This window comes from Fundulus heteroclitus, unplaced genomic scaffold (assembly GCF_011125445.2).
Source record: "Fundulus heteroclitus isolate FHET01 unplaced genomic scaffold, MU-UCD_Fhet_4.1 scaffold_76, whole genome shotgun sequence".
Taxonomy (NCBI): Eukaryota; Metazoa; Chordata; class Actinopteri; order Cyprinodontiformes; family Fundulidae; genus Fundulus; species Fundulus heteroclitus.
In genome coordinates, this window is record NW_023397208.1 from 998,956 (window position 1) to 1,025,419 (window position 26,464).

Consider the following 26,464-nt stretch of genomic DNA (forward strand, 5'->3'; position numbering starts at 1 on the left):
TATTTATTTATTTATTTATTTATTTATTTATTTATTTATTTATTTATTTATTTATTTATTTATATTAATTTCAGGAAAACTTTAACACACCATGTTCACATGAGGACCATGATAGAGCATGCAAAGCAATTTCTGATCCAATCTAATTTGAGTAATAAAGAGGTATACACACACACGCATACATACATACATACATACATACATACATACATACATACATACATACATACATACATACATACATACATACATACATACATACATACATACAAGAACTAAAATAAAGGCACATATAGCATAGTAAATCGCCTGATATGGTCAGTACCTTCAAATTTAAAATTAATTTAATTTAAAATTCCCAGTAGCTATTACCCGGTGCTGGTGACCTTTATTTTAACATGTATAGCTATATTTTTAATCTCAAATTCAATTTATTGTTGTTTAGAATAGTTGAAATGCATATTTTGTTTTAACTTGTATTTTATTGTGTTTTTTCTTGTTTTAATAGCCTTGTACTGTTGTTCCTCCCAATGTTTCTTTCTTTCTTTCTTTTGATCGAAACAAAATTGAAGCCATTTTTAGAAGCTGGGGAAAATCATCTCACAGTCCTCTTCATGCCCACGAGACCAGACATCACTGCTAACATTGAGATCAAGTAGGCAAATTTTTTTTTTTTTTTTTAATGAATGCATAGTCAGATTAGGTTAAAGTTACACACTTGGACGGAGACGCGATTTCAAAATACGTGTTAATTATTGTATATGTTATATTTACACACTTAATTAATGGACTATATGATCTATGTTTTTAAAATTAAGTACAGTTGAGTAGAGCCATGTGGATGTGGATATATTCCCGATTACCTCTAAATGCACCATACGCCATTTCGCATGCGCGCAAGAGGGAAAAAAATAAAAGCTCAGCTGCAGGTCGGCCGTTAGCTGGTGTTGCCGCCATTAGGGCATTCGTTTCAGACACAATCACCTCCAAATGTATTTACAGCTCTATTAATAAGCCTAATAAAACCATTTTTTGAGGAGCAAGGATCTCAGGATGGGTTTTCTCGTGGTTCTTTGCAACATGTCCAATCATTCATTCAAACAGTTTCCGTTTCTCAGTTTGTGACGTGGAGGCTTTCCGTGAGGTGGGCGGAGCTTTAATGTGGGGAACTACAGTGTTGCTCTGTAGTTGCTGTCAAAAACGTCCAAAGGATTGAATAAAACTTTCATATATCAAAAATACTTCACACCCGAGGTTTCATGACGTTTCAGCCAATTGCACATGTATTACCAGGGTGAACTTGAGACCCAGAAAACCGTAGGTTGCTGAAAATAAAATAAATTACGTTTAATCATGCCATGGAGATAAAAAAAAAAAAAAACACTAACAGCACTTTGACTATTTGAACAATGTGCAGGTCTAATGCAATTGAAAACCACAAATAACTTATTCCTTTCCCTTTTACTTTAGAGTTATGTACTACTGTTTTGTATTCGTCTGTATCAAAAATTGTATTAAAATACGGTGAAGTCTTTATCATAAAATGTGAAAACACTCACCACCAGGTGTGACGATTTTTGCAAGACTAACCATGCAAAGCTTTAAAAGGAGGGATTTTGCAAAGTTTCTGTGATTTTATCAAAGTGTTGTTCAGCTGGAAATGTTATAAAAATATATTACTGTGCTGAAAACGAAGGCCTCTAGACTGACATTTTCATTCTGCCACAAATAAGATGTTAAATGGAAACTAATTATTCGTGATTTTTGTGCTAAACAACACAGTGTTGCAGCACAAAATATGGTAAGAGTCGAACATACTTTTTTTGCTTTGCAGAATCTGGGCTGAACTTTGTCATATTCCAGGATGTATTTACACTTGGCGAAGTGAGATAAGGTCATGTTTTAATGATAATAAAATGTTTGGTAATTTCGTTAAATTTAATCAACATGAGTGAAATCTTTTATAACTTTTTTCATAGCAATTTTGCATGTGACGTTAAGAGTTTAATTTAAAGTCTTAATTTTGTCGTTTCTTGCTTTACGTGACTATGTCACTTGGTCGCCAGATCCATCCATATGTTTCTTTTCCTCGCAGCTTTTACATTTCATTTTAATGTATTCTAAACTCTTCCAGTGATCATCCATTTTCATTTTATGATTCATATTGCATCTTTTTGTTTCTTTGTAGTAATTGTGTCTGCATGATCTATTTTAGGCATTTCATGGATTTTTCTCCTTTTTGTTCCACTTTGTATATACTTGGGATGACAAACACGGTCCTCCTTCTTCAGGGTTCCTTTAATTAAAAGAGAATCATAAATTAAGCCGACCCAAGGCAAAAGCAAACTATGGTTAACAGGGGGCCCACAAGAGCACTTGAAATTTCGCACGAGCCAAGTTTACAAATGCAACCTTTTGTATCAGTGACACATTCTTAATATTTTTTGCAAAAGAACACTTTTGTTCCTTGATATTTAAAAATGTACACATAAATCAATATTGTGAGACTTTGTTGTTAAACAGTTTAACTTTTAGAATTAGCCCAGGTGCTTTTATGCTTCGCCTTTCTATGATCAACTGAAAAGCTGAAGTAAGTAAAAAGATAAAAAAATATCTGGATTATTTTTCAAGTACAAAATGTAAATAATGTATTCTGTATTGGCCTCTCTAAATTTTCCTTAGGAGTGAGTATGTGTGAGAATGGTTGTTTGTCTCTGTGTTGCCCTGCGATAGACTGGTGAACCTGTCCAGGGTGTACCCGCCTCTCGCCCACTGACAGCTGGAGATAGACAGTTTTGTTATAAGAATTATATATCAGTCTTCGACAACAAGTATTATTGGCCTGGTTTCTTACAAGTATCTCCCCAGCTAAACATTAAATTTTGAACAAGATGTTTTTAAAGAAAACAAATAATATAAAATAATATACTATTGTTAGGTCAGCTTTGGAATAAAGAAACCAGGCTTTTCAGTTATCGGGAATTTTTAAGCCCCATGAAGATCCTGGGGAGTTCTGAGCGGCTTTGACGCTATTCCACGTGGTTTTATTATGCACTATAATGGCTTGGTCTCTTAATGTTCTGTTGCTTTATTGATGCATAGTAATAGCTGTACTTACATGTTAATTAATTAGTTAAGTAGTTATTTAGTTTGTTTAGTAGTTGGTTAGTAAATTGGTTAATCAGGCAGTCAAGTAGTATACTTCAAACATGTAAAAAAACAAAAACAATAATCCCCCAACTATAATAAATACACTTAAAACACGTCTGTTTGTTTATAAACAATCCTATGTAACTGCGTTTATCCCTCATTGGGTCGCAAGGGGTGCTGCCCATCTGCATCTATCAATGGGCGAGAGGCGGGGTACACCCTGTACAGGTTGCCAGTCTATCGCAGTGCAACATAGAGACTCTATTCTATTTTATTCTATTCTAAATATATGAAAGATGTGTGGTCATTGTGTCAACCTTTCAGAGTACTCAGGTCTTCTAGTTAAAATCTAATCCACATCCCCAGAATCAGAACAAAACATGGAGAAGCAGCATTCAGTTTCTATGCCCTAATAACCTGGAACGAACTTGCAGAAAACTGCAAACATCTCAAAACCTTGAGTTGTTGTAAATCAAATTTTAAAACCTGTTTGTTTACAGTTGCCTTTGACTGTTCTATTCAAAGTATTAAAGGAAACATCTTTAAGTTCAGTCTATAGTCGAACTTTTCTTTACTTTCCATTGTTTTGCCAACTGCAGCGTACTATTTAATGTGTTTTCTTTTCCTATGTTTTCGTCATGTTTATCACATTGAATTGTGTTGTTGCTGAAATGTGCTATACAAATAACCTTCCCCTCTCCAAAACGTATTACAATAAAATTTTACAATAATAGATTCAACAAAAAAAATTAAACGATGGTCAATTTAGTGGCTTACATATTTATTATATAACTACTACCTTAGCTATGCTATGTAAATTCTATAACCACAATTACAAAATAAGCGTAAATTTTTTTTCCGGTCAATACTATTATTTTTGCGGGTGAATGCACATGTGAGCTAGGTGTAAATAAAGTTTGTCAAAAAAAAAAGTCTCAGTCCCTGCGCTTTCCTCGGGTAACCCCGTTTAGCGTGTGTCCGCGGTGTTCGGAGCAGGCATGCGCACCTGAGTCTGTTCTTCCTCCAAGTGGATAGGTATGGTGGATGACGCGCGTTTATCGGTTGCTGGGTTGTAATTTCGGACAGTGATTGCCGTTTCATAAGGTTTACCTCGGAGACCTTGCAGCGACAGGTGAGGTTTTCAACTACGTGGTTGATCCTGCTTCGCAATAAATGTCTACAATTCGAGATTGTGCTAACGCTAGCGTCGTCGGGGGAGACGATAAACCGGCTAGCCAGTTCGGTGCGTGTTGCCAGCTGAGGACGAAACGGAAACATTTCGCCCATTTATAGTTGCGTTAATATGTTACCTCAGTATTTTAGTCAAACAAATGGAAATGATATTTGCGTCTGAAACAAAGTAGTATTAAGAAAACTAACACGTGAAAATAGCCCTGCCGTTAAGCTAGTAGCTAGCTTAGCTACTAGCTAGCTTAGCATTCGCGTCAAGTAGACAGGCTGAGGCCTAATTTAACGCTGAACTTTGAGCAAACGATCTCCCGGATGAGACATCGCCTCGTTTTAAGCAAACATTGACTGTAATACCACCAGCTGTTTCAAAACGCCAAGTTCTTTGATGTGGTGTGCTAAAAGGAGTTTTGTATAAATAACACACGGCGCCGGTATTATTTTTAGCAGGTCATCTCGGTCCTTGAATCGACATTATATTTAAGACTAGGAAGTATCTTGTTGCGCCACTAGCTGGCGCTTCTGCTGACTAGCTGCTTGGGTTTATTTTCGACGCGCAGTCATTAAAAAAAGTAGTCTTTAATGTATTTGTTTGTAAATGTTCAACTGAATAGATGAGTGTTTCCTCAGATTTGATGGGGTGCAAAGGCTGCTGGGTTGAGTTTTTTTTTTTGTTTACCTCGAAGGAAGCCATGTTGTCGAGCTAGTTCTGGAAAATTCTTTGTTTCTAAGCGACTTTTATTAATCATTGAGCAAGTTCACTATGATTATTTTCTATTGAAGAGCTATGTCCTGTTTTTGCACCATGTTAAATGCACTTGATGCCGTTTCTGGACAGCACTTCTACCGTCACCATCAAATTCTAAGTTGGAAAGTGAATTCAGACAAAGATAAAATAGAATCTTGTTTTTAACTGACCTATTTTTATTTGTGCTCTGCATTTGCTTGGAAAAAAGGATGCTTTACATGTTTACATTCATACATTAAATGTTTCTTTTCCAACAGGCCCGTCATTCTAAAGGTGCCCTTTAACTGGAATGCTGGACGCTGAGTCCGCTACCATGGAGAGCAATGGGAATGCATTTCCTCCTGAACCTCCTGCTCCTGCTCCACCAGCAGGCTGGTCTTTGGACCAAGCTCCTCCACCACCACCGCCGCCACCCGCCGACATAGTACCGGAAGGCTCCGATTCTTCTCAGGACTATCCTGGGCAAGAGCAGCAAATGAACTCCTCTGAGCTGGGATCTGTGGAGAAGGCTGTGGAGCAGTTTCAGCTCGCCAGTGCCTCTCTCTTCCAAGAAGAGCATCCACCTCCGCCGCCACCTCCTCCACCACCTCCTCCTGCAGAGGAGGCAGACCCAGCAGTTGAATATGCGTCTGAGGCTCAGCCAGGGGCTTATGTGCAGGATGGAAGTCAAGGTAACTCGTGATGTATAATTTAGTTTAACATTGCACGTTTTCTGGTAAAAGACGACTGCTAGCCGAGCGTAAAATGAAAGTAGTGTACTTCTCGTCACGTTGGAACTGAATTTCTTTTTAGTTTGCGACATTCCCTTAATATTGTTTTGTGCTTTTCTTTTTCTATCTAGATGGTACCGAAGCGCCACAGTTAGAGGATGGCATGGAGCTGGAAGAACCATCCAGAGAAGGTACTCAAGAATCATCTGTCCCTGAAGAACCAACCATACCCTCAGAGTTTGAAAGGTTGTTTAAGATATGTGAAGAAAGCCCGGAAGACTTCAATGCCTGGGTTGCGCTGCTGCAATATGTGGAGCAAGAAGTAAGGAACTACAGATTGTTGTACAGGCATTAAATACTGTAGAAATACAATTTCAAGTCGGCTTCATCATAGTAATTGTGGTCGACTTTTTCGTTTAGAACCAGAATTGTAATGTCTGTGTGTCCTTTTGTCTTATGCAGAATCTCCTGTTACCTGCAAGAAAGTCATTTGATGTATTCTTCCTACGTTATCCCTACTGCTATGGCTACTGGAAGAAATATGCAGATCTTGAGAAAAAGAATGGCAACATACAGGTTGCAGAGGAGGTGAGACTTGTTTCTTGCTTTGGTTTGTTCTGAGGAGCAGCTACACGGAGCCGGCGTTATTGTCAGCGTCTCGGACTAGTTGTTCCCCGTCTTAGTCTTTGGGTCAATATGTGTTGCTTGTCGTAGATGTTTAACAGTTTCCACACGGCCTATTTCGGTTGACTGGTGATTACCCTGGTTGTGTCATTGAGCTTTTGAACTAATTGATTATTTTGAATCATGTGTTTTGGAGTGGGGGCAAACCTAAAACATGCTGCTGTCTCAAAGACCAGGGTTGGCAAACAGGTCCACAATACAAGTAGACAAACTGAACTACGTGCTTACACTTAAATATTTATCCAGCGTGTCTTCCAAAAAGTGTTTATCCTCTAAAAGAGGATAATTTCAGCTTCTAAAAAACGTCCTTTGAATTCTTTTCTACCCAGGTGTACAGAAGAGGCTTGCAGGCTATCCCTCTTAGTGTAGACCTTTGGCTTCACTACCTCACTTTTATAAAGGAGAACTCTGACCCAGATGACCCAGAGACAGAGGGACGAATTCGGGCGTAAGTAAAACATTCTTTACCTAAACATGTCGCCTAATTTTTCCCCATGAACAACAATTAAAAAGAAATCCCCTTTTCTTTCTCTTCCAATAGCTCTTATGAACACGCAGTGCTCGCAGCAGGCACAGATTTCCGATCTGACCGCCTTTGGGAATCCTACATAACCTGGGAGACAGAGCAGCAGAAACTGGCTAATGTTACCACCATCTATGATCGCATCTTAGGCATCCCAACACAGTTGTACTCCCAGCACTTTCAGAGGTACGCAGAAGGATGAGCAGCCATTCAGTCGCACCTCATCTCCTATGATTCAGTGTAATCTGAGACTAACTAACATTTGGCTTCGTTTGTGCAGGTTCAAAGATCACGTGCAGGCTAACCATCCCAAATACTTCTTGTCAGAAGAGGAGTTTGTTCAGCTTAGACTCGAGCTCTCTAAATCTAGCCTGTCCGGAATGGTGGGTGAAGATGAAGAGGCAAACATTCCTCAGGAGGAGCTGCCACCTGGAACCGAGGACCTTGCAGATCCCGCTAAGGTAAGGATGAGACGGCCATTCCTAGTAAGGGAGAAAACTGACAAAATTCCACTTGCAGGTTTAGCAGGAGCTTTCCTGTTGTCCATGATAACTTAGGTAAAACCATGTTCAGGTTTGAAGAAGTTTTTCTATGTCACCAGCCAAGCCAGGAGGTCCAGTAAGGGACTCGCCCTTAAACTAAAAGGATCAACCGGGGCTCCTTTGAACCCAGCTGTGCAGGGTGCAAACTTTCCTGTCCCTTCTACAGGCTTCTTGTCTCTGGCAACATCATGGTGATGTAAATCCTTGGTTGCAGGACTAGCAGTATTCATCAAGTGGACAATGTTGTGCTGGAGAGAAACAACAAAAATGCTGATCTAGCTCTTTATGTGTGTTTTTATGCAGAGGGTGACAGAAATTGAAAACATGCGGCACAAGGTGATCGAGGTTCGGCAGGAAGTGTTCAACCACAACGAGCATGAAGTCAGCAAGCGCTGGGCCTTTGAAGAAGGGGTACGTTTTCTTTTTTTCCCCCATTCTTGTTTGCCGGGTAATTTTTCACGATGCAGCATTTTCTAAGTCGTTTGTGTCTTTTCAGATTAAGCGACCGTACTTCCACGTCAAAGCCTTGGAGAAGACGCAGCTGAACAACTGGAAGGAGTACCTGGACTTCGAGGTTGAAAACGGGACGCCGGAGCGCGTGGTGGTTCTCTTTGAGCGATGCCTCATCGCGTGTGCCCTCTACGAGGAGTTCTGGATCAAGGTATTTTGGGCTTGAACTCGCGTCCCGTTACTGCTGCCTCCCTGCACTTCCCCCCATCAACGTTGATAAATCTCATCGACTCAGTTAAAAAGAACAACAGCAGCAAAAAAAAAAAAAAGAAAAACGAAACGTCCTGCACTCTCTTTGCGTGTAACGTTGATATGTGACTGTATCTGTTGTATTAGGGGATGGCCAGCTTGCCACACAAGATTTGACTGCAGCATTTGCCAACTACTACGTTGCATCTTCTTCGTCTCCCACTACCTTACAGAAACTTATCTAATTGGTTCCATGAAGGTGCTGATGGGTTTACACAGAAAATTTCTAAAAACGATCTTGTCTATGAAGCATTTCACTGTGTGCCTGAACTTTGTATACAGGTTAAAAATGCTATGTCTCTTTTTGCCTTTTTTTCTTCTGTCCTTTTTTGTTTTCTTCTGTCCTCTTGCCCTTCTTCCGACTTGCTTTCCTGTTTCCACCCTAAAGTATGCAAAATATCTAGAAGGCTTCAGCACTGATGGAGCGAGACACGTGTACAAGAAGGCCTGCACCATACATCTGCCCAAGAAACCTTCCATCCACCTTCTGTGGGCAGCTTTTGAGGAGCAGCAAGGTAAGCAGCTCATTAGGAAAGGGTTGGAAGTGATTGATTGTGCCAGACCGACAATTTGACTTTATGGATCAGCCGTCTGCAGTTTTAATTTGGTTTGTTTATATGGCACCAGTTCACAACATCTAGTTTATTCAGTGGAATCATACAGACTGGTTAAAATGTTTTCAATCTAGGTGCCTCTGCAGATTGCATCAATTGATGTCATTCAATTGGGGCTTTTAATGATTGGCTTAAAATATTATTTTTAGAACTATTATGGTGAAACGTGGAGCTAAACTGCATTTTTAAAACAGGAAATCTGTTTATATTGGGTGCGTTTATGCCTAATTACAATAAGCTCAAATATATACATGCACCCCACTGATACTTGTGTAAATATATATTGGGCTTAAGAGAAAACCACTTTTTTTCTACAGCCATCAACTAGACAGTTCTGACTATTTAACTGATATCCTTATCTAAAATAAGGACGGTCATTTAAATGCTTCCTTATTTCATGAGGTAAGCTTAAATGCCTGGTTCGTTTCCATAAAGTTTAGTTCAAGTTATTTTAAGTTAATTTAAAAGCAAGCGCTGACTGAAGCGCTGCGCACAAACCTTACTGATCTAGCTGGAGTATATAAAGTTAAAAGCTGAGATAATTGGTTGCCAGTCCATTTAAAGATGGAAAAAAATGTAAAATAAAATCTTTAAAGCGATTCTTGGCAGCAAGTGCAAAGAAACCAGTATGGGAGTAATGTGGTCCAATCTGTGACACTTCAACATAAAAACTATTACAATAGTCCAACCAGGATGTAACAAACACATAGATGAGCTTTTCAAAGTCACCAAAAGACAGAAATTAAGACAGAACCTTCGCAGTTTATTATTCTAAACTGGAAACAGCAACGATTTGCCTAGAAAACATTTTTCCGTTTGTTTAAGCTGTTGTCAAGAATGACTCTTGGGTTTTCTGGTAGATGTAAATCTTTTGTAATTTCTTAAAGAGTTGAAATCAAGAGAGTTGGAAAGTCCAAAATCTAAGACCTGGTTTGTCTTCATTTAGTTTTAGTGCCCTCTATGGTTTAACTTTCAAAGGAATACTGGCATCACGCTTCATAGGAACGTTAACCGTCATTGCATAGCCATGAAATGTGAATGCATGCTTTGGTCTAAAAATAGAACCCAAAAGGAGAAAATGGGTAAAAAGGGTTCAAGAACTGATCCGTTAGGGACACCGTGAGAGAGAATGAACTTGAAGATAATGCAAGGATAATATGGTCTGTTGTTTCTAAAAGCACTAAGATGACAAGTTAATGAAAGACAAAATGTAATAAATTAATACAACAAAAATGTGACACTGCCTGGACCTGAGGAAAGTCAGCAGTGCCTTGGAAATAGAACTTCATTCTGAAATCAGTCTAAAATTTGATTCAACTAGATTATGCTCCACCCTAGAAGGCTTCAAGTCAGCAGGGACATAACCAGACTGAAGACTGCTGTCAGTAATAGACAGAATAGTCATTCTAGCTGTATCAAAAACGTCTGTCGGTAAGCGTGAGGGGACAACTTGTTTGAAACGATTAACCTCGCCAAAGAAAGGACAAAGACTCAAAGTGACCAAATACTGGGATGTAAACATATGGTTTAAAAGCAGGAGCAACGATGTGTATGGATACCATCAATCTCGTTAACAAAGAACTTTTTAAAAGAGTTCTCACAAACTTACTGAGACACCATCAGGGTAGCTGCAGCACAAGGATTAACAAAGCTAATAAGACCGATGATCAGTAGTTGAATCAGAAAATTACTATTAGAGCCTCTTTGACAGCTTTTTGACAACTAAACAGATTAGTGTAATGTAGCAGATGTCTGAAGTTCACTTTGGCTCTCCTACAGAGCTGCGGCGATGCTCTGGTACTGAAAACAGCAAATTTAAATAATCAGTGCTGATTCTTTGAAGGCGATAGGCGAAATATCCAGTCAGAGTTGTGCCAGAAGCTTGGTGACGTCTCCAAGAAAAGGCAGCGCTGCTACTTGGTCACATGGGTTACATTGTGTATTTTAAACTGTGTCTGACTTTGCCCTGTAGATTAGAGGGATTCCAGAGCAAAAACATGAGTTTAAATGCACAATTAAAAGCTCTAATGGCATAACTACATGAACCAGAGTCAAAGTATTGTGCGCCTCTTTGTCTAGGCAACGTGGAAGAGGCTCGCAGAATCCTGAAGGCCCTGGAGGAAACCATCCCCAGTTTGGCCATGGTTCGTCTTCGGAGGGTCAGTCTGGAGCGTCGCCGCGGCAACCTGGAGGAAGCAGAGGCCCTGTTGAAGGAAGCGATGGAGTTTGCGAATAACACAACAGAGTCGTCGTTCTATGCCGTGAAGCTGGCTAGACACATGGTGAAGGTGCAGAGAAGTCTGGCCAAGGCAAAGAAGGTGCTTCTTGATGCCATTGAGAAGGACCAGGTGAGGATCGGTTGATACGGATACATGGAAGTTTACTTTTGTCTTGGCTGAACCGTTCTATTTTTCAGGATGAGTTGGAAAGCATTGTTTGTGATGTATGTCTTTTTTTCTTCTTTTTTTTACCTTCGCAGACTAGTTCAAGGCTATATTTAAATCTGCTGGAACTGGAGTTCGCCGGGGATGTGACGCAGAACGAGACGGAGATCTTGGCTTGTTTCGACCGGGCCCTAATGAGCCCGTTGCCCCTGGAGACCCGTATCGTTTTCTCCCAGCGCAAAGTTGAGTTCTTGGAAGACTTTGGCAGTGACATCAACGTGTAAGTTTAGAGGAGCTATGAGTAGAATTACTCAGGTGCGAAACTTTGTCTCATCGATATTTTTAATTCACCGCTCAGGCTTGTGGCTGCGTACGAAGAACAACAAAGACTACAGAAAGAAAACGACTCTTTAAAGAGGAAGGCTGAGAACGGCTATGACAGGTGGGTGTCTGAAACGGGCCTTTGATCACACGTTGACGGGAGTTTTCACTTCGTTCTCAAGCACCGAGCCCTGTTTAGTCACTAAAGAGAAATACAGTGCCTTGGTAGTCCTGCAATCAGAACAATTGTCTAATTGTAAATCTTCTTCTCCAGCTCTCAAGAACCTGATGCCAAAAGGCAGAGACTAGATGATCCTAATGCGGTCGCAGCAAATGCAATGACGGACATGCAGGCAAACAACTCTGCATACAACTACAACTGGTACCAGGTAGGTTTGTGTTGAATTCTTCGTTGGGACTCGTTTATCCAATCCAACAACTAAGTCATTAATGTCTTTTTCTTTTTTCTTCTTTTTTTAGCAACAGTACGGTGGTTGGGGACAAAATTCTTGGGGACAGTACAACCAGTATGCCCAGTACAACCAATACTACCCCCCTCCTCCTACATGATGGACTTGAAGATTGAGATGCATCATTTCCCGACTTTCCGTCTCGGAGCAGAGCAACTTACCCGGGTGTCAAGAAGATTTTAATTCAGCCACACACTGAGCAGGATAACCTTTATATTTTTTTTCTTCTTCCATTACCGTTGACTGTTTGCAAATTAAATTTCCTGTTGCATCCCCCGTGTTAGAACTAATTTGGTTCTCGATGGTAGGAATGGAAATCAGTTGGTTTTAAAACGGCAAATTGTCTAAGCAGTCTCGATTTGATTTAATAAATGCTGTTTTAGAGCAAATTGGATTTTTTTTGTTTTTGTTGTACTGTATAAGGCAAAGGTAAAGGTTTTAAATTTTTTTTTTTTTTTTTTTTTTTAGATTCAGTTTTGGTTTTTCTTTTTGTTCTTGCTTTAAAGTTGTTAGAGAAGCATTTATGTATGTTTCTGGAGTCATATTTCTTCTTTCCCAACAGTAACACTTGTAAAAATGTCATGATAGTTTTCATGAAATACTCCTTTTTTTTTCACCTGATTTCCTAATAAAGAGATTGATATCCTCAAGACTCTGGTTCATGTCCTGAAGTAATGAATTTGAAGTCCTGATGATTGTATATTGTCCTGAGCTGTTTAGAATGTGCATACGGAAGATTTGTTCTATGGTAAGACAATTTAGCTTTCTCACTGGAAGCTAGAATAAATTACATTTGGCTTTTAATAATTGTGGTTTTAGTTGATGAGTCATGTGATAAATGACCAAATAAAATACAAACAAGTCCTGCAACACCAAACCGCAGCCTCTTAATTGTTAGCTAATTTTAGGTTACTATATATCTAGTGAATAAGTGCTTTTTTTTATTTCTTCTACCGAGTGTGATGGCCGTTCCATTTGTGCTCGGTAACCAGAGCTCTACCTCCGAGTTTGAAATTTTCCACTGGAAGTAACGGCTCCCAAAGTCGGTATTACGAATTGGAAAGTCGGTGCAACCGGATGGTACGCGGCATCCATGATGCAGCACGAAATACAGCCTAGAACGGCGTTTTTGTCATTCTAACAGTGGCCGAAAGTAGCAACGATGGATCGCCACCTACAGCTTAGCGTTGCGTGTTCAGTTGAAAAGTTTTGCTCAGCTTCAAAAAATGCAAAAATGTTGCAATAAAATACGACTAAAATGCATTCTGATGCGTAAGTTGGCTGTGTACGTTTAACAAATGGCTTTTGTGAGACTTCCACGTCCGTGAAGACTTATCCGCGATTTAGATTCCGACCTCCGAGGCAAATTGAACGCACCACAGCTTCGACTGAAAGTGACGTAAATCTGCACATGCGCTGTGCTGCCCTGCAGACGGTCCTTTTTATGCTTAGCGTGGAACGACTAGCATCAAACGAGGTGAGCCGTCTTCCTTTTCTGCCGTTATTTCGTTTTATGAAGTAGCCTATAACGCGGTTGATAGCAGATTTGGTACGTTTAATAATTATCCACAATGTATCGTAGTTCTTTTTTGTCTTGAAACAGCGTTTAGCATATATTAACGCGACTTCTCTACAACACATGTAACATGTGGCTAAGCTAAGCTAGCACAGAGTTTTCTAGAAGAACCTCTACTTTATTTACTTAAAGTTTTGAAGAGGGTGAACCTTGCGCTCGATTAAATAAATTCAACAATGGATGTTGATTGCTTTGGTAAAAGATGCCGTTAGTCGTCGTTACCAAATGTAGCGCCACCACACTAGGAGTTTCCGTTCCAGAGGCCGACATGTTGATTAGTCGCGATGTGAAGCTCATGGAAATGGGTTTGTGTTAGGAATTTGGCTCCGGTTCCGCCTTACTCTCCATGAGGACTCTCGGTATACGTATGTAGAAGGAAAATATACATATTTATTTTGTAAATACGTGTACATATCTACACAAAAAGGAAGACTTGGTTCTATCGCTGCCTTTACCCGTGCGTTGCACTAAAAAGCCACCATGGTAGCATGGATCTAGTTCCAGCAACTAAAACTGTCTCTAACACTGTATTTAGTTTTACTCAGCAATAAAATAAAATAAAACAATTGTAACGAAATTTGAACAAGAAATGTATTTTTATGTATGACATTTACAAAAGACGAACTGTTTCATGTGCAATGGCCTCGGAAGGACCATTCAGACAGCGCAAAGGTCGTGCATTGCTGTAAATAATTAAAATTAAAGTATCTTTAAATCTGATGAGCCGGGAGTATTGTGCCTCCAATAATAAAATATATTGGAACAAAACAAATCGGCATTTTCCCCAAAAGTAGGTTGTGTCTACTGTGACATTCTGTGTCAAATGTTCTATTTTTGTCTCCTTTATTCAGCAGAAAGGTCAAGAAAATATTTAACTAAAAAAAATAAAACGCATTCTCTTTTAAACTCGATTTGAATGCATTTTTTTAAAGCTACCTTTGTAGTTGAGTTTTTTTATTACCTTAACAGGTAAATTAGCTCAACACCTTTTCTTTATCTTGAGTTATTTTAATATAGACACTTTTTTATTATTATTTCTGAGGTCAGTAAAGCATCTATAATTTTTGGATTGTATGGACTCAAACAATAATGGGCTGTTTTTTTTTTTATATTGATTTAAAGAAACTGCTCACATTTATAAAACAGTTTTGGTAGACCAGAGGTTTGTCGTCACGCCCTAGCTTCCTGTATTGTAGTTCACTGGAAGCAGGTAAATGGAGAATGAATTGAGTTCTGGATGTTTGTGTGATCAGCAATGATTCGAAACACTTTAATCCACTATGATGCTTTCTTTCCCCCGTTCAGAGTAAAGATGCAGCTCTTCTTGCGTGCCCAGAATACTCACACCCTTGAGGTGACTGGACAGGAGACTGTTGGTCAGATCAAGGTAAAAAAAACATGCTTCAAAGACACAAGGTCCCTTTGTTTGGAACTTTGTTTTTTTTTTTTTTTTTTTCTGAGCAGTATTTTAAAGATGTTTTGACTCTGTCTTTCAGGCCCATGTCCAGTCTCTGGAGGGACTCCTGGTGGAGGACCAGGTGCTGCTGCTTGCTGGGTGCCCACTCGAGGACGATGCCTCCCTGGCAACCTGTGGTGTGACTGAGCACTGCACCCTGGAGGTGGCCGGCAGGCTGCTCGGAGGTCGGTACATGGATGCTACACCTTTTTCAAACGTTGCGAAAGCATGGCCTCGAAGATTAAATAAGAGTAATTTGTCGTAAAAAGCATGTGAAGCTGCATTGGGAAGTGTAATGTTTGGCTTTTTCATTAAATGTTACCACACAGTTTTCCCCCAGAAAACTGGCCACGCCCAGTGGCAGGTCCCACTAAGCCGCCCCCCCCCCCCACCCCCAGTTTTTGATAAAAATGTTCAAAGTTGACAGGAAATTTCAAAATGGGTCTATTAAATGTCATAAGACATTGACGATACTAAAACAAAAACACACTCTTGAAATAAACAAATAAAACACATCAATTGTTTGCACTTAAGTTGAATCCTAATTAAGTGATCAGCCAGCACATCTTAAAGCAAGCAACTTAATGCTGGTTACATTTAAAAGTAAAATAAGTTAATAAATTGCAAACAAGGAGCCAACAAACCGATCACCTAAAGCCTAAGGAATAAAAACAAGGAATGCCTAGAAGAGATGAGCTCAACTGTCTTTACCTCGTCTGTTTCTGGCTCACTGCATGCAGCCCACCTATATTTATTTTGATGCAATTTTGTTATTTACTTTTGCATGCTGGCTGCTCCCCAAAGAGGTGGGTTAAATGCAGAGAACAATTTTAATTTAAATTGTGTTGTAATTATTTATTATTATTATTATTATTATTATTATTATTATAGCGCCATTGCGTGCATCAAGCACATTTTGCCCATCAGATGTAAAAGTGGCTTTAATGAAGACCCTGAGGATCCTTGCATTGACCACTGGCGGTGGTTGCCACACCCGACAAAACATGCCAAAAAAGCAGCAACTGTAAAAAAAAAAAAAGCATATTTAATAGCAACATTTACTTTTAAGCCAACATAAAATTTGCGTGCATAATGTTAATATTTGTTACTATTTTCATACAAAACATGCTTACCGTGCAGCAGTCCTCTTAATTTAGGGTCAAATATTTTGGGTTAAATCTGCTAGTTCGATGTTCACCATCGCAGAAGACTGCCCCGGCGACGTGCTAGCATCCATGCTAGCTGGCTCTGCCTCGATGAAACGCGGTTCGGCTAACGTTAATCAAGTGGGCTCGGCGGCGATGCCGTCCCATTTGACCTTTTCTCCATTGCATTATTTAAAGAAATTGTTAGTGTAGAAACGGGTAGGCTGTGGTTTTGAGGGTGCAGGTGATGAATTGGACAATGTGTTCACGTATTGACCATAAGGTGTCGCTATTGCACCACTAACGATACCGCCATTTTTAGTATTTCTGATGGTGGTGTATTAAAAAAACCTCATTTAAAATAAATAAATAAACAACTCCTAGCCTGGCGGCCAGCAAGGCTTATAATGCGGTAGGGCAAACCCTGACCACATATTTGTTTTATATGGTGACATTTGGATAAATTAAAAGTTTTTAGGGCATTTACTGTGTGTGTTATTTTTGGGCCACCAAGCAAAGTATAAATATGTTGTTTCTTCCAGGTAAGGTGCACGGTTCCCTTGCTCGTGCTGGAAAAGTAAGAGGGCAGACTCCCAAGGTAAAGTGTCTTGTATTTTTTTTCCACTTTGTTGCAGAAGTCCCTGAATTAATTCATTAATGATTATCCTAAGAAAATCTGTGAATTTTCTGTTTTTTCCAGGTTGACAAGCAGGAGAAGAAGAAAAAGAAGACTGGCCGCGCCAAGCGCCGCATCCAGTACAACAGGCGCTTTGTGAACGTGGTGCCCACCTTTGGAAAGAAGAAGGGGCCCAACGCAAATTCCTAAATGCTTTAATGCTATTAGGAGTTACACCAACAACTGTCAATTTTATTCCTAATTGTATGTAAACAATTAGGAATAACACCTGTCAGTTTTTACCAAGTTAAATGTTGTCTTGTACAGAATAAAGGAGATTTGACTTGGCTTCCTGGAGTAATGTCCTCAGTGATGAGTCTGGTTGACCAGCAAACCACCTGGTTGGTGGAGGGTTTCTTAAAATGTTCAGCTGTAGACGGAGGTAAAACCTCACATTTCATGTAGTTGTAGCTAACTTACATTTATTGCTGTTTATAGCAATGTTTTTTTTTTTTTTTTTTTAAAGTTGCTGCAGTAGTATTTATTCGAATTGAAGTTGTGAATATTAGGATTTTATAACATTTTGAGAAAACATTTCTCCCCATAAACCCACAAGATTGTTCCGCTTCTGAAACCGATTTCTTTAGGGAGTTAAAGCCAATAGGTCCCTGGTACCCTGTCCACCGTCTGTGCTTATTGGTATATCAAGAAAATAATGCTAAGAAAAAAAAGTTTATTAGTATGCTGAAATTTGTCACAAAGACTATTTTATGAAAATTATATTAAAATAATCTTTCCACAAATGCAGTGGGATTGCATATGGAGCCCAAAGCAGCCTAACATTGAGGTATTTTTGACGTGTCCCTCTAATGGCCCTAAAGTATTTAAATTTCATGAAACCTAAAATGGGACACGTCTTTATTTTGGGACGTGAATTTTATGAGGACATAAAACTGTTTACATCGTTGTTTAAAAAAATTCATTAGGCTAAAAAAATGTTTGTACAGCCTTTACTAAATACACAATATATTGACAAAACAAAGGTAATGAGTTTGTCTAAGAAAGGGGATGTGCAAATCTCAGAAAATGTAAACACTAAAATGGTTTTGCATGTTAGTAACAAGAACAGGATGTGGTTGACTCTTCAAAAACTTTATTTAGCTTGGTTTTAGTTGGTGGATCCAAGTCTGCGTTTGAAAATTTAGGGATATTTGTAGTCTTACAAAATTAATTTCAAAGTTAAAAATGTGGATAAAAGATGTTTGCTTTCCAATTTAGGAAACTTTTTTTTTTATTCAAATGTCAACTTTTTTGCTTAATAAACGTCAACTGTTTGGTTCACCACTTTCTCAAATTGTGGTCATGGGGAGGCACTTTGGGCACCCTGGTCTGGTATGCAGGTGCCAGTCATATAATTAGAATATCATGATAAAGTTGATTTATTTTTCTTCTCAGTAACTCCATTCAGAAAATTACACTTGTATATTATATTATTTCATTGCACACAGACTGGCATATTTCAAGTGTTTCTTTTAATTTTGATTATAACTGACAATTAATGAAAACCCCAAATGTAGCATCTGAAAATTATTGTGAAAAGGTCCAACATTGACATATAACGAGCTTTCAGCTGTCGGTTTAGGCTTCCATGTCCTCTGCTGTGTTTTCTGAGGTCCAAGGTCAACGCAGCCGTCTACCAGGAAGCTTTAGAGCACTTCCTGCTGCTGACCAACTTTATGGAGAGGCAGATTTCATTTTCCAGCAGGACTTGGCACCTGCACACAGAGCCGGAGCTACCAGTACCTGGTTTAACCACCGTGTTCCTGATTGGTCAGCAAGCTCACCTGAACTTAACCTCAGAGAAAACCTGTGAAGAGGAAGATGTGATACACCAGATCTAGCAATGATGAAGAGCTGAAGGCCTCTATCAGAGCCACCAGAGCAGAGCCAGAAGCTGATGGACTCCATGCCACGCCGCATTGCTGCAGTAATCCAGGGGAGAGGAGCCCAGACTATTTAGTGTTGTACATGCTCAGACTTTCCAATAGGCCAACATTTCTGGAAATCCTGTTTTGTAATGGTCTTAATTTTCTGAGATACTGAATTTGGAGTTCTCATTAGTCGTCACTTATAATCATCAAAATTAAAAGAAACAGTTGACATATCAGTGTGTGTGGAATGAATGAATGTACAAATTTCACTTTTTGAATAGAACTACTGAAACAAAATTGACTTTTTCATGATATTCTAATTATATGACCAACACCTGTATGCCATTAGATTCCCCTAAATATGGAAATACTGGGTGATCGTTACTGGTCCAAATCTTCAAAGACGGGGTTTGCATCCTAAAACAACTTACTAGTTTTTACATGCGTGCAAATAAAACTTCATCGACAGAGCAGCAATATGGTAATTTAACCTGAAAGCAACCTGGTAACATCTGAAATAACCACAGAGTTCAATGAAACAGATTTATTATCCATATTTTACATGCAAAAAAACAAACAGACCCAAAGTCGTTCCACAACCCTTTAAACATTGAAAAGTCATCCATTTTCATTTAGCATTTGAAACAGCCAGCAATTATTTGTTCTTGATAAGTAAACAGACACAAGGCATGGCGGTAAATATTGGAGCCGAGTGCAGTACAGTCCAAAGACGGCGTGAACTTAGATCTTTCAGGGAGGGAAAAAAAACGGCTTGACGTTCTGTGGATGTGGGCGCATCTTTAATCCACAGCCACCAGCTCCACTTCAAAAATCAGCTTTGCATTGGGAGGAATTCTGATGGAACAGGAATTAAGGAAAACTGCGCATAAAAATCCAAAAATAAACAAACCAGCCGGACAAACGACACCCAAAACATGTAAAAAACGCCGCCTTAGACGGTTAACGGGGGAAGGATACTTGGAATCAGGAACGCCCTTTTTTCCGTAAGCCCATTCAGGCTCGATCTCCAGTCGTGCTGTTTCGCCCTTGCTCATAGTCAGAATGCCCTCGTCCCACTGTGGGTAAGAACAGAAATGATCACTAGTAATTGTCCACATCCCGGCAGACCTTTCCAAACACAAATCAGCATGAATGTCAAGGATTTTAAGACACGTGACAACACATTGAACGCTTCTTTTTTAAAGCAGACTTAAGACAGCTTAAATGATTCAATGTCATTTTCTTTAACCCACACAGCATCAAATTTATAAATACACTCCTGATCGTTAGATAAAAGTCTCATTTCCGTCTACAGAGAAACCAAAGAACATTTGTGGTTGGATCTGTCACCAGTCTTCCTGTCAGAACTCATCCGGTCCGTTTAATTTGATTAAGGCTCATAAATGTGAGGGTTTGAGGTCCGAGCCTTCCCAGAAGCCCGTTAGCCTGCTTTAGCCTGCCTCCTCTCCCTCCTCACACCTACCTCCATTTTGTTATTCTGTTATTTACAAGACTGTAATGTTCTCCTGCACTCCTGGCTGTTACCATTGTAACAACTGTTTACATGCATCTTGCACTACTAACTATGACTGAATATTGATTTGCACTGCTGACTGTTTATTCACAGTACCAATTGTTTACATATACATTGGCAATAACGTACTTTAACTGTAATACGCAATTACCATCCACTGCACTTTAAATAGCTGCTGTCCAAACTCTATTTATTCATTTTATAGCAATAGCTACCTGTATATCATGCTCACAATTCTGCCTATAGTAATAGCATCTGTACATATATTCATATTCACAGTACATGTAAACTGTTATAATAACAACCAGCTGTGTATTATGCTATTGTACATATCTGTAAAACTCTATTTATAGTACAATCATTACACTACATTTACTAGCTGTAAATGTAGTTCACAATACTAGTTACCTATATATTATATTCATAGGACAAATCTATCAGTAAAATTCTGTTTATAATAGTATTCATCTCTATATTTATTCAGTATATATCCATGTCCTGTACTTATGCTTATCCTGCACTTGCTGCTATTGCACTTCTGGTTAGACCTAAACTGCATTTTGTTGCCTTGTACCTGTGTAATGACAGGTTCTCTGTGCATGTAGAAGTGAAGCCCGCTTCACCGTAGACGCCGACACACACGCTTTTTATGGTTCCTGATCATTCCAGCCAGTTCCCTGTTAACTAAGGTCTGGGCGTGACGGTTGGAAATTCAACAAAGACGGGGCTCTACAGCTGGGCAGCGTAAATAACATTGAAAATTGTTTTCGGATTGGGTGGGATTAAGGATGATGCTCAGGATGTGCCCCACGACAACCAAGTGATTTAAAAAAAAAAAATGCTTGACCACTTTAGGGTGAGGAGACGGATTAAGCAACAGAAGGGGTGTATGATGATTTTATGTAAGGTAGTGTGGGATTTGATAAAAATTGAGATCAAGCTCAAACTTTAACAGTAAATCAGATCCTAGTTTCTTTCTTGCATAATCATTCCACCCTGGAAGAACAGAGCGATTTAAACAACATTAAGAGTAGGGCTGAACGATTTTGGAAAATAATCCAATTGCGATTTTTTTCTTCTTAATATTGCGATTTAATGCGATTCCCCCCCCCAGTTTAATTTATCATGTCTTTTTAAACATATACAAACAATAAATCAACTTGTTTCCTCGCTGTGCAAATTATTTGCTAAAAGACCCACAGCATTTAAACTCGGTGCAGAAATGATTGCGTTCTGCCTATGATATATTTCAACCAACATTGCAATTTTGACTTTTCTCTGCATTAACCAAAAGCAACACAAATGGCCTCTAAATAAAGATGTTTGTAAACAAGGACTATTTTAAACAAGAATTTTTAATGTTTCTATTAATCAGAATATTATTCAAGAGAACAGCTTTTAGTTCATTTGGACATCAATCCTTGTTGAACATAAAGTAGAACCAACAAGCAAGTCTGCGTATTAAACTGATTGACCTGTAAATAATGCTGTGGTGAGATTCCTGAAAGTTTCTGGCAAACATATGATTATATAAACTCTAATACAAGTAATAAAATTAGATTATCTCACTGCTGCAATTGTCTTCCCTTCCATGTGGAGGCAAACCCACTTTAAACATTTTACCAACGCCTAATGGACGTGTCTAATTCCCTGATTGTTACATAGCCAAAAATTGTAGACTCTGCGATTTGGAAATTGCGTTTTTTTTTATATTGAAAATGCGATTAATTGTTCAGCCCTAATTAAGAGCCCAGATTACGTTTGTCCACACCATGAGTGAAAGTTACTAATGACATACCCCTCTGATGACTCTGCCCATGCCCACTTTAAAACTCAGAGGTTTGGTTTGCCTCTTCTTTTTTGCAACTGCAGAGGGACAAAAGAGATGGTTTAAAAACGAGGATGGACATCTTTAACTGGACAGAATAATCCAGAGTGGATGCGGCCATACTTGCGGGGATGTTCGTGTCAAACACGGTCCCATCCTCCAGGGTACCGGTGTACCAGCAGCTCACAGTGTCTCCCTTCTTTGGGAAGTTGGTCTTGTCTCCTTTCTTCAGCACCGATTTGGTATATCTTGGCGGACCCTGTGAATGGAGAGGAGCCTTAAAGGGCGACTGAAGCAGGTTAGGAGGGGAAATAAAACGCACTTCACCAGAAGTCATGAGCCCAGCACCTCATCCACGGCTTCTGCTTTGGCTTCTTTGGGCTTGTCGTCAATCTTCACAGCTCTGACGTGCTCGGTTACGTCCTCCACGGGCTCTGTGCCTTTAAACCTCTGAGGGAAAAAAGGTTGAAAATTCAACCTTTTTGCTTTTTAACTCAGGCAGCTGACGAGGCGACAACAGGTTTTCATGTGTTAGCATCACTTACTTTGCTCTCGAAGAGCTGATTGTAAGCGTCGGCCAGCTGCTCTTTCTTTGCCGTTTTCGACACGTTTTTTATGTTTCCCAGCAATTTGTGCTCATTGAGGAACTGAAAGACAAAAAAAGGCACCACAGAGGACAATATCAGCACAGAGTGAGAGGTACTTCCCAGCGTCGCTGCATCCGCCTCATGCTGCTCCGGTGCTAGCTCTGCAGCATGCTCGCAGCCCAACGTGAGGTGAGGTGAGGTGAGGGGGGGGAGTGGGAGTACGAAGCGACCGTGGCTCAGACCGTGGCGGCTCTAAGGTGGTAACCCTACCGAGTGGGCCGCATTGTCCTGGAGGAACTTTATTATGTCTTTTTTAGGCAAGTCGTCACTTTTGAGCTGCTCGTCGCTCCATCCCCGTATTAGGTCAGTCGCCATTTTGAGAGGCGAGCTGGTGAACTGTGAACTCTGCTGGCGGATGTCTTCACGTCCCGCAGCTTGTTTACTGCGATTCTCTCTGTGGTTCCGCCTCAGCTCATTTTGTTCATTAAAATTAATTTATTTTTTAAAATATTTTTATACACATTATAATATTCACTAAATTATGTTACTACTCCATATTAGATATTATATATTTAAAATATTATCCAGTCTTAGTTGCTACTCTTTGTGCTTGCACTGCCACCTAGTGGTAAAAGATTGCATAGTCACTGGTGAATGAATTTAGGAGTCATTTTAAAATTTGACGCTTTTTTTGTGTGTGATAGAAACACTCTCCTCGAATTTTTCCCATTTTGGCAACTTACAACCACAAACATCAACACATTTTATTGTGATTTTTTTTTAACAAAAACAAAAAACATTCCATGAAGTAGAACAAAATTATATCTATCTATCTATCTATCTGTCTGTCTGTCTGTCTGTCTGTCTGTCTGTCTGTCTGTCTGTCTGTCTGTCTGTCTAATCTGAGAAAAAAACATGCTTTTGTTTTTTTTTCTCTTTTCTTTGCTATGGCTCTTTTTTTTTAGGACTAAAACCTGAATTAATATTAGTTTTATATATGTTTTCTGTTTTCCAAGCAGTTTTTGACCCAATTTAACACCGTCCCTCTTATTCCAGTTTATTAATAATTCCTAATTTATTGTATCAAATGCCTTTTTGATATCTGGAAATACTCCTGCAACAAGCTGTTTCCTGATGTAATTTCTTCTATAGATTCCAATAGTGACTAGTGACGTTGTGATCTGAACCCGTACTGGGTTTCACTAATCAGTTTATACTTATCCATTAATAATTCCAGCCTATTATCAAACTACTCCTCCAATATTTTAGAAAATTGTGGCAACAAAGAAACCGGTCTGTAATTGGTGAGGTGATGTTTGTTCCCAGTTTTATGTAATCAAATCACTTTAGCTATTTTTATTGTATAGGCTGCTTCTGAATGACACATTGCTTATGTAAGTAAATGGTTTTGAAATCCCATCAACTATCTGCTTCTCTAATTTCCTGTCAATTCCATATACATCAGGGGACCTTTTGCATTTTATTAACAACATCCAGTCATTATTTTTTCTGATGGAGAAACATAGAACTGGGATTTTGGTCAATTCTTCTGTTCAGATTCTGAGATGTGCTGAGTGATTCTGGTATATCTTTGGATAACTCTGGTCCTAGATTTCCAAAATAAATAAATAAAATAAAATAATTGAAGCAGTTAACATTTTGATTCTTATCATAGTTCTCAATTCCCTCGATGAGGAAAACGTTTAGGTACACAATCTTATCCGTGCTATTTTTTTATGACACGATTCAAGATATTCCAAATTTCTTTGATGTTGTGTTTGTTTTCATTTATTATATTCTTGAAGTATTCCTTTTTACTTATTCTCAAAAGACTGATTAATTTATTTTTGTATTTCTTGTATTTCAATTCTGCGTCTTTGGTTTTTAATCTTAGGAAGTTTCTGTGAAGCATATTTTTCTTTTTACAGGCGTTTTGTAAACCTTTTGTGATCCAAAGAGAATTACAGTATTTATTTTTATTGTAATATCCCCTTATTGGACAGTTTTTATTACACAGTCATTTGAATTGTTCTAGAAATTTTTCATAAGCTTCATTAATAGAATTTTTAAAATAAATAGCCACCCAGTTCTGTGCTAAGAAGTCATTTTTTAATTGAATTACTTGTTCTGTTCTTATTCTACTGTATCATTTTTGCTCTTGATCGCTGATAGCTTGATACCTGATAGAAGAGGGTTTTGTTTAAGAATAATACTTTTATGTCCTCTCGTTGGTACTGTGGAGATGAGGGTGGACTTCTGAAGAACACCCCCACACCACCCTCCCTCACCATCCTTAATAATACTGTGCCTGCCGTGGATCACTACAGGTGCTTCTAGAACAACTATTTCCCAGAACCTTGAGCTGATCCTCACACACAGACACTGTTAGGAAGTATTCCAGCAGAGACTGTACTTCCTGTGGCAACTCAATAATTACGACCTTCCGCAGAAGCTGCTGGTCATCTTCCACATTTCTATTATTCAATCTGTCCTAAGTTTGTTCATCACTGTGTGGTTTGGCTGATCCACAAAACAGGACAGAACACAAGTCTTTCTTTTCTTCCTTTTTCTAGTTAAAAACTGGCTTATACATACATGTACACACGGTTCCTTTTATATACATTTTATTTCCTCTAAAATGTATATATTTATATTGTCTGTGAGCTGTGGATGTGTGAAACCAAAGTCAAATTTCTTGTTTGTGCACACAGTGATTAGTCCTCCTCATAACATTTCACAAAGTTGGAGCATATGCAGAGGTTTGGCCATCTCTTTTTGCATAATCTGGTCCAGAGTCCCTGGCTCCTCTTTCTTGCTCTCTCCTCATAACCCCCCCCCCACGGATTTTCTTTTGGGTTTAGGTCTGCGGAGCGAGATGGCCATTGAAAAGGGCCGATTTTGTGTCATAATGACCATTTCTGGGTGATTTGGCCAATTGGCCATGCATTTTGGATCATTTCCCTCCGAAATAACCAGTAATGACCCATTTTCAGTATTCTGGTAGTTCCTTATATTATCCTAGTATTTGCTGGCCTTAGAAAGAGACTAAGGGCCACAGCAACACAGATCCACCACCACAGTGGTCAGATGGACATTGGGTTGTTTTCCACATGTTTGTTCCGTGTCTCACACCAAATCTGTTTGTTGCAGAAATTTCTCTGACAAAAAGAATGTGGATTCACTTAAAGGCCCAGCAGAGTTCAGTTTACATTTGTAGGCTGAACAAAAATAGATTTTTTTTTCTGCAATTATAGCTTGTTTTGGAGACTTGGAGATCCCAAAATGCTGCTTTTTGAGAGTTTTATGGATTTTTTTTCTTTGTTCTACCATTCTGCTTTGCTGTGTGTGAGTCCTTGTCCAGCCTTGTGACCCAGTAGGTGATAGTGGCTTGGTGTCATGTCATATTTATGCCCAAACAGAAAGTGGTGGATTATGAATTAGGAGTTCCTAGAAAATCAGATTAGTGTCATCGTGTAACTGAGCCACCAGTAATTTTGTTAAGGATTATCAGTTTTCTCCTTCTGAATAAATACACGCAAATTAAAGCTTGTATTATTCTATTAAGCGATTGTTATACTGAAGCAAAAAAAAAAGAAAATAATTTTTCTAAGACTTTTAAGGGATTTTCTTTTCACCAAGAGTGTCAGCAGTGTTTTCACATTATGTGTTGCGAGTGATGTATAGTTATTTTGAATATT

At 39.0% G+C, this 26,464-nt stretch overlaps 3 protein-coding genes across 3 annotated transcripts; 2 read left to right on the top strand and 1 right to left on the bottom strand.

Annotated features, from left to right (window-relative positions):
• Positions 1–4,127: 4,127 nt before the first annotated feature.
• Positions 4,128–12,745, top strand: LOC105929069 (PRP39 pre-mRNA processing factor 39 homolog (yeast)). Its single transcript, XM_012866677.3, has 15 exons — positions 4,128–4,282; positions 5,344–5,757; positions 5,928–6,118; positions 6,259–6,384; positions 6,810–6,928; positions 7,022–7,189; positions 7,284–7,464; positions 7,849–7,956; positions 8,042–8,206; positions 8,693–8,819; positions 10,998–11,266; positions 11,398–11,582; positions 11,661–11,744; positions 11,898–12,012; positions 12,104–12,745. Exons 2-15 carry the CDS (start codon positions 5,376–5,378, stop codon positions 12,191–12,193), a joined length of 2,310 nt encoding a protein of 769 aa, XP_012722131.2. The 5' UTR covers positions 4,128–4,282; positions 5,344–5,375; the 3' UTR covers positions 12,194–12,745.
• A 711-nt stretch (positions 12,746–13,456) lies between these two features.
• On the top strand, positions 13,457–17,235 carry LOC118561933 (ubiquitin-like protein FUBI). Its single transcript, XM_036134180.1, has 5 exons — positions 13,457–13,570; positions 14,975–15,056; positions 15,166–15,310; positions 16,813–16,868; positions 16,971–17,235. The coding sequence occupies exons 2-5, from the start codon at positions 14,982–14,984 to the stop codon at positions 17,094–17,096; spliced, it is 402 nt and encodes a 133-aa protein (XP_035990073.1). The 5' UTR covers positions 13,457–13,570; positions 14,975–14,981; the 3' UTR covers positions 17,097–17,235.
• Positions 17,236–19,346: 2,111 nt separating this feature from the next.
• fkbp3 (FKBP prolyl isomerase 3) lies at positions 19,347–23,182 on the bottom strand. Its single transcript, XM_012866732.3, has 7 exons — positions 23,037–23,182; positions 22,725–22,826; positions 22,528–22,629; positions 22,303–22,438; positions 22,150–22,217; positions 19,796–19,893; positions 19,347–19,672 (listed from the first exon to the last, which is right to left on the bottom strand). The coding sequence occupies exons 1-7, from the start codon at positions 23,139–23,141 to the stop codon at positions 19,618–19,620; spliced, it is 666 nt and encodes a 221-aa protein (XP_012722186.1). The 5' UTR covers positions 23,142–23,182; the 3' UTR covers positions 19,347–19,617.
• Between the last annotated feature and the right edge of the window lie 3,282 nt (positions 23,183–26,464).

What these genes read in the sequence shown, in the direction of transcription:
- LOC105929069 (XM_012866677.3), top strand. Translation starts at nt 5,376, where the DNA reads ATGCTGGACGCTGAGTCCGCTACCATGGAGAGCAATGGGAATGCATTT. An exon ending in ACAGAGGGACGAATTCGGGC is followed by an intron (nt 6,929 to 7,021) that starts GTAAGTAAAACA and finishes CTCTTCCAATAG; the next exon opens with CTCTTATGAACACGCAGTGC. An exon ending in TACTCCCAGCACTTTCAGAG is followed by an intron (nt 7,190 to 7,283) that starts GTACGCAGAAGG and finishes TCGTTTGTGCAG; the next exon opens with GTTCAAAGATCACGTGCAGG.
- LOC118561933 (XM_036134180.1), top strand. Translation starts at nt 14,982, where the DNA reads ATGCAGCTCTTCTTGCGTGCCCAGAATACTCACACCCTTGAGGTGACT. An exon ending in AGACTGTTGGTCAGATCAAG is followed by an intron (nt 15,057 to 15,165) that starts GTAAAAAAAACA and finishes TCTGTCTTTCAG; the next exon opens with GCCCATGTCCAGTCTCTGGA. An exon ending in TAAGAGGGCAGACTCCCAAG is followed by an intron (nt 16,869 to 16,970) that starts GTAAAGTGTCTT and finishes TGTTTTTTCCAG; the next exon opens with GTTGACAAGCAGGAGAAGAA.
- fkbp3 (XM_012866732.3), bottom strand. Translation starts at nt 23,141, where the DNA reads ATGGCGACTGACCTAATACGGGGATGGAGCGACGAGCAGCTCAAAAGT. An exon ending in TGGGCAGAGTCATCAGAGGG is followed by an intron (nt 19,894 to 22,149) that starts GTATGTCATTAG and finishes TCTTACCCACAG; the next exon opens with TGGGACGAGGGCATTCTGAC. An exon ending in AAGGGCGTTCCTGATTCCAA is followed by an intron (nt 19,673 to 19,795) that starts GTATCCTTCCCC and finishes CTGTTCCATCAG; the next exon opens with AATTCCTCCCAATGCAAAGC.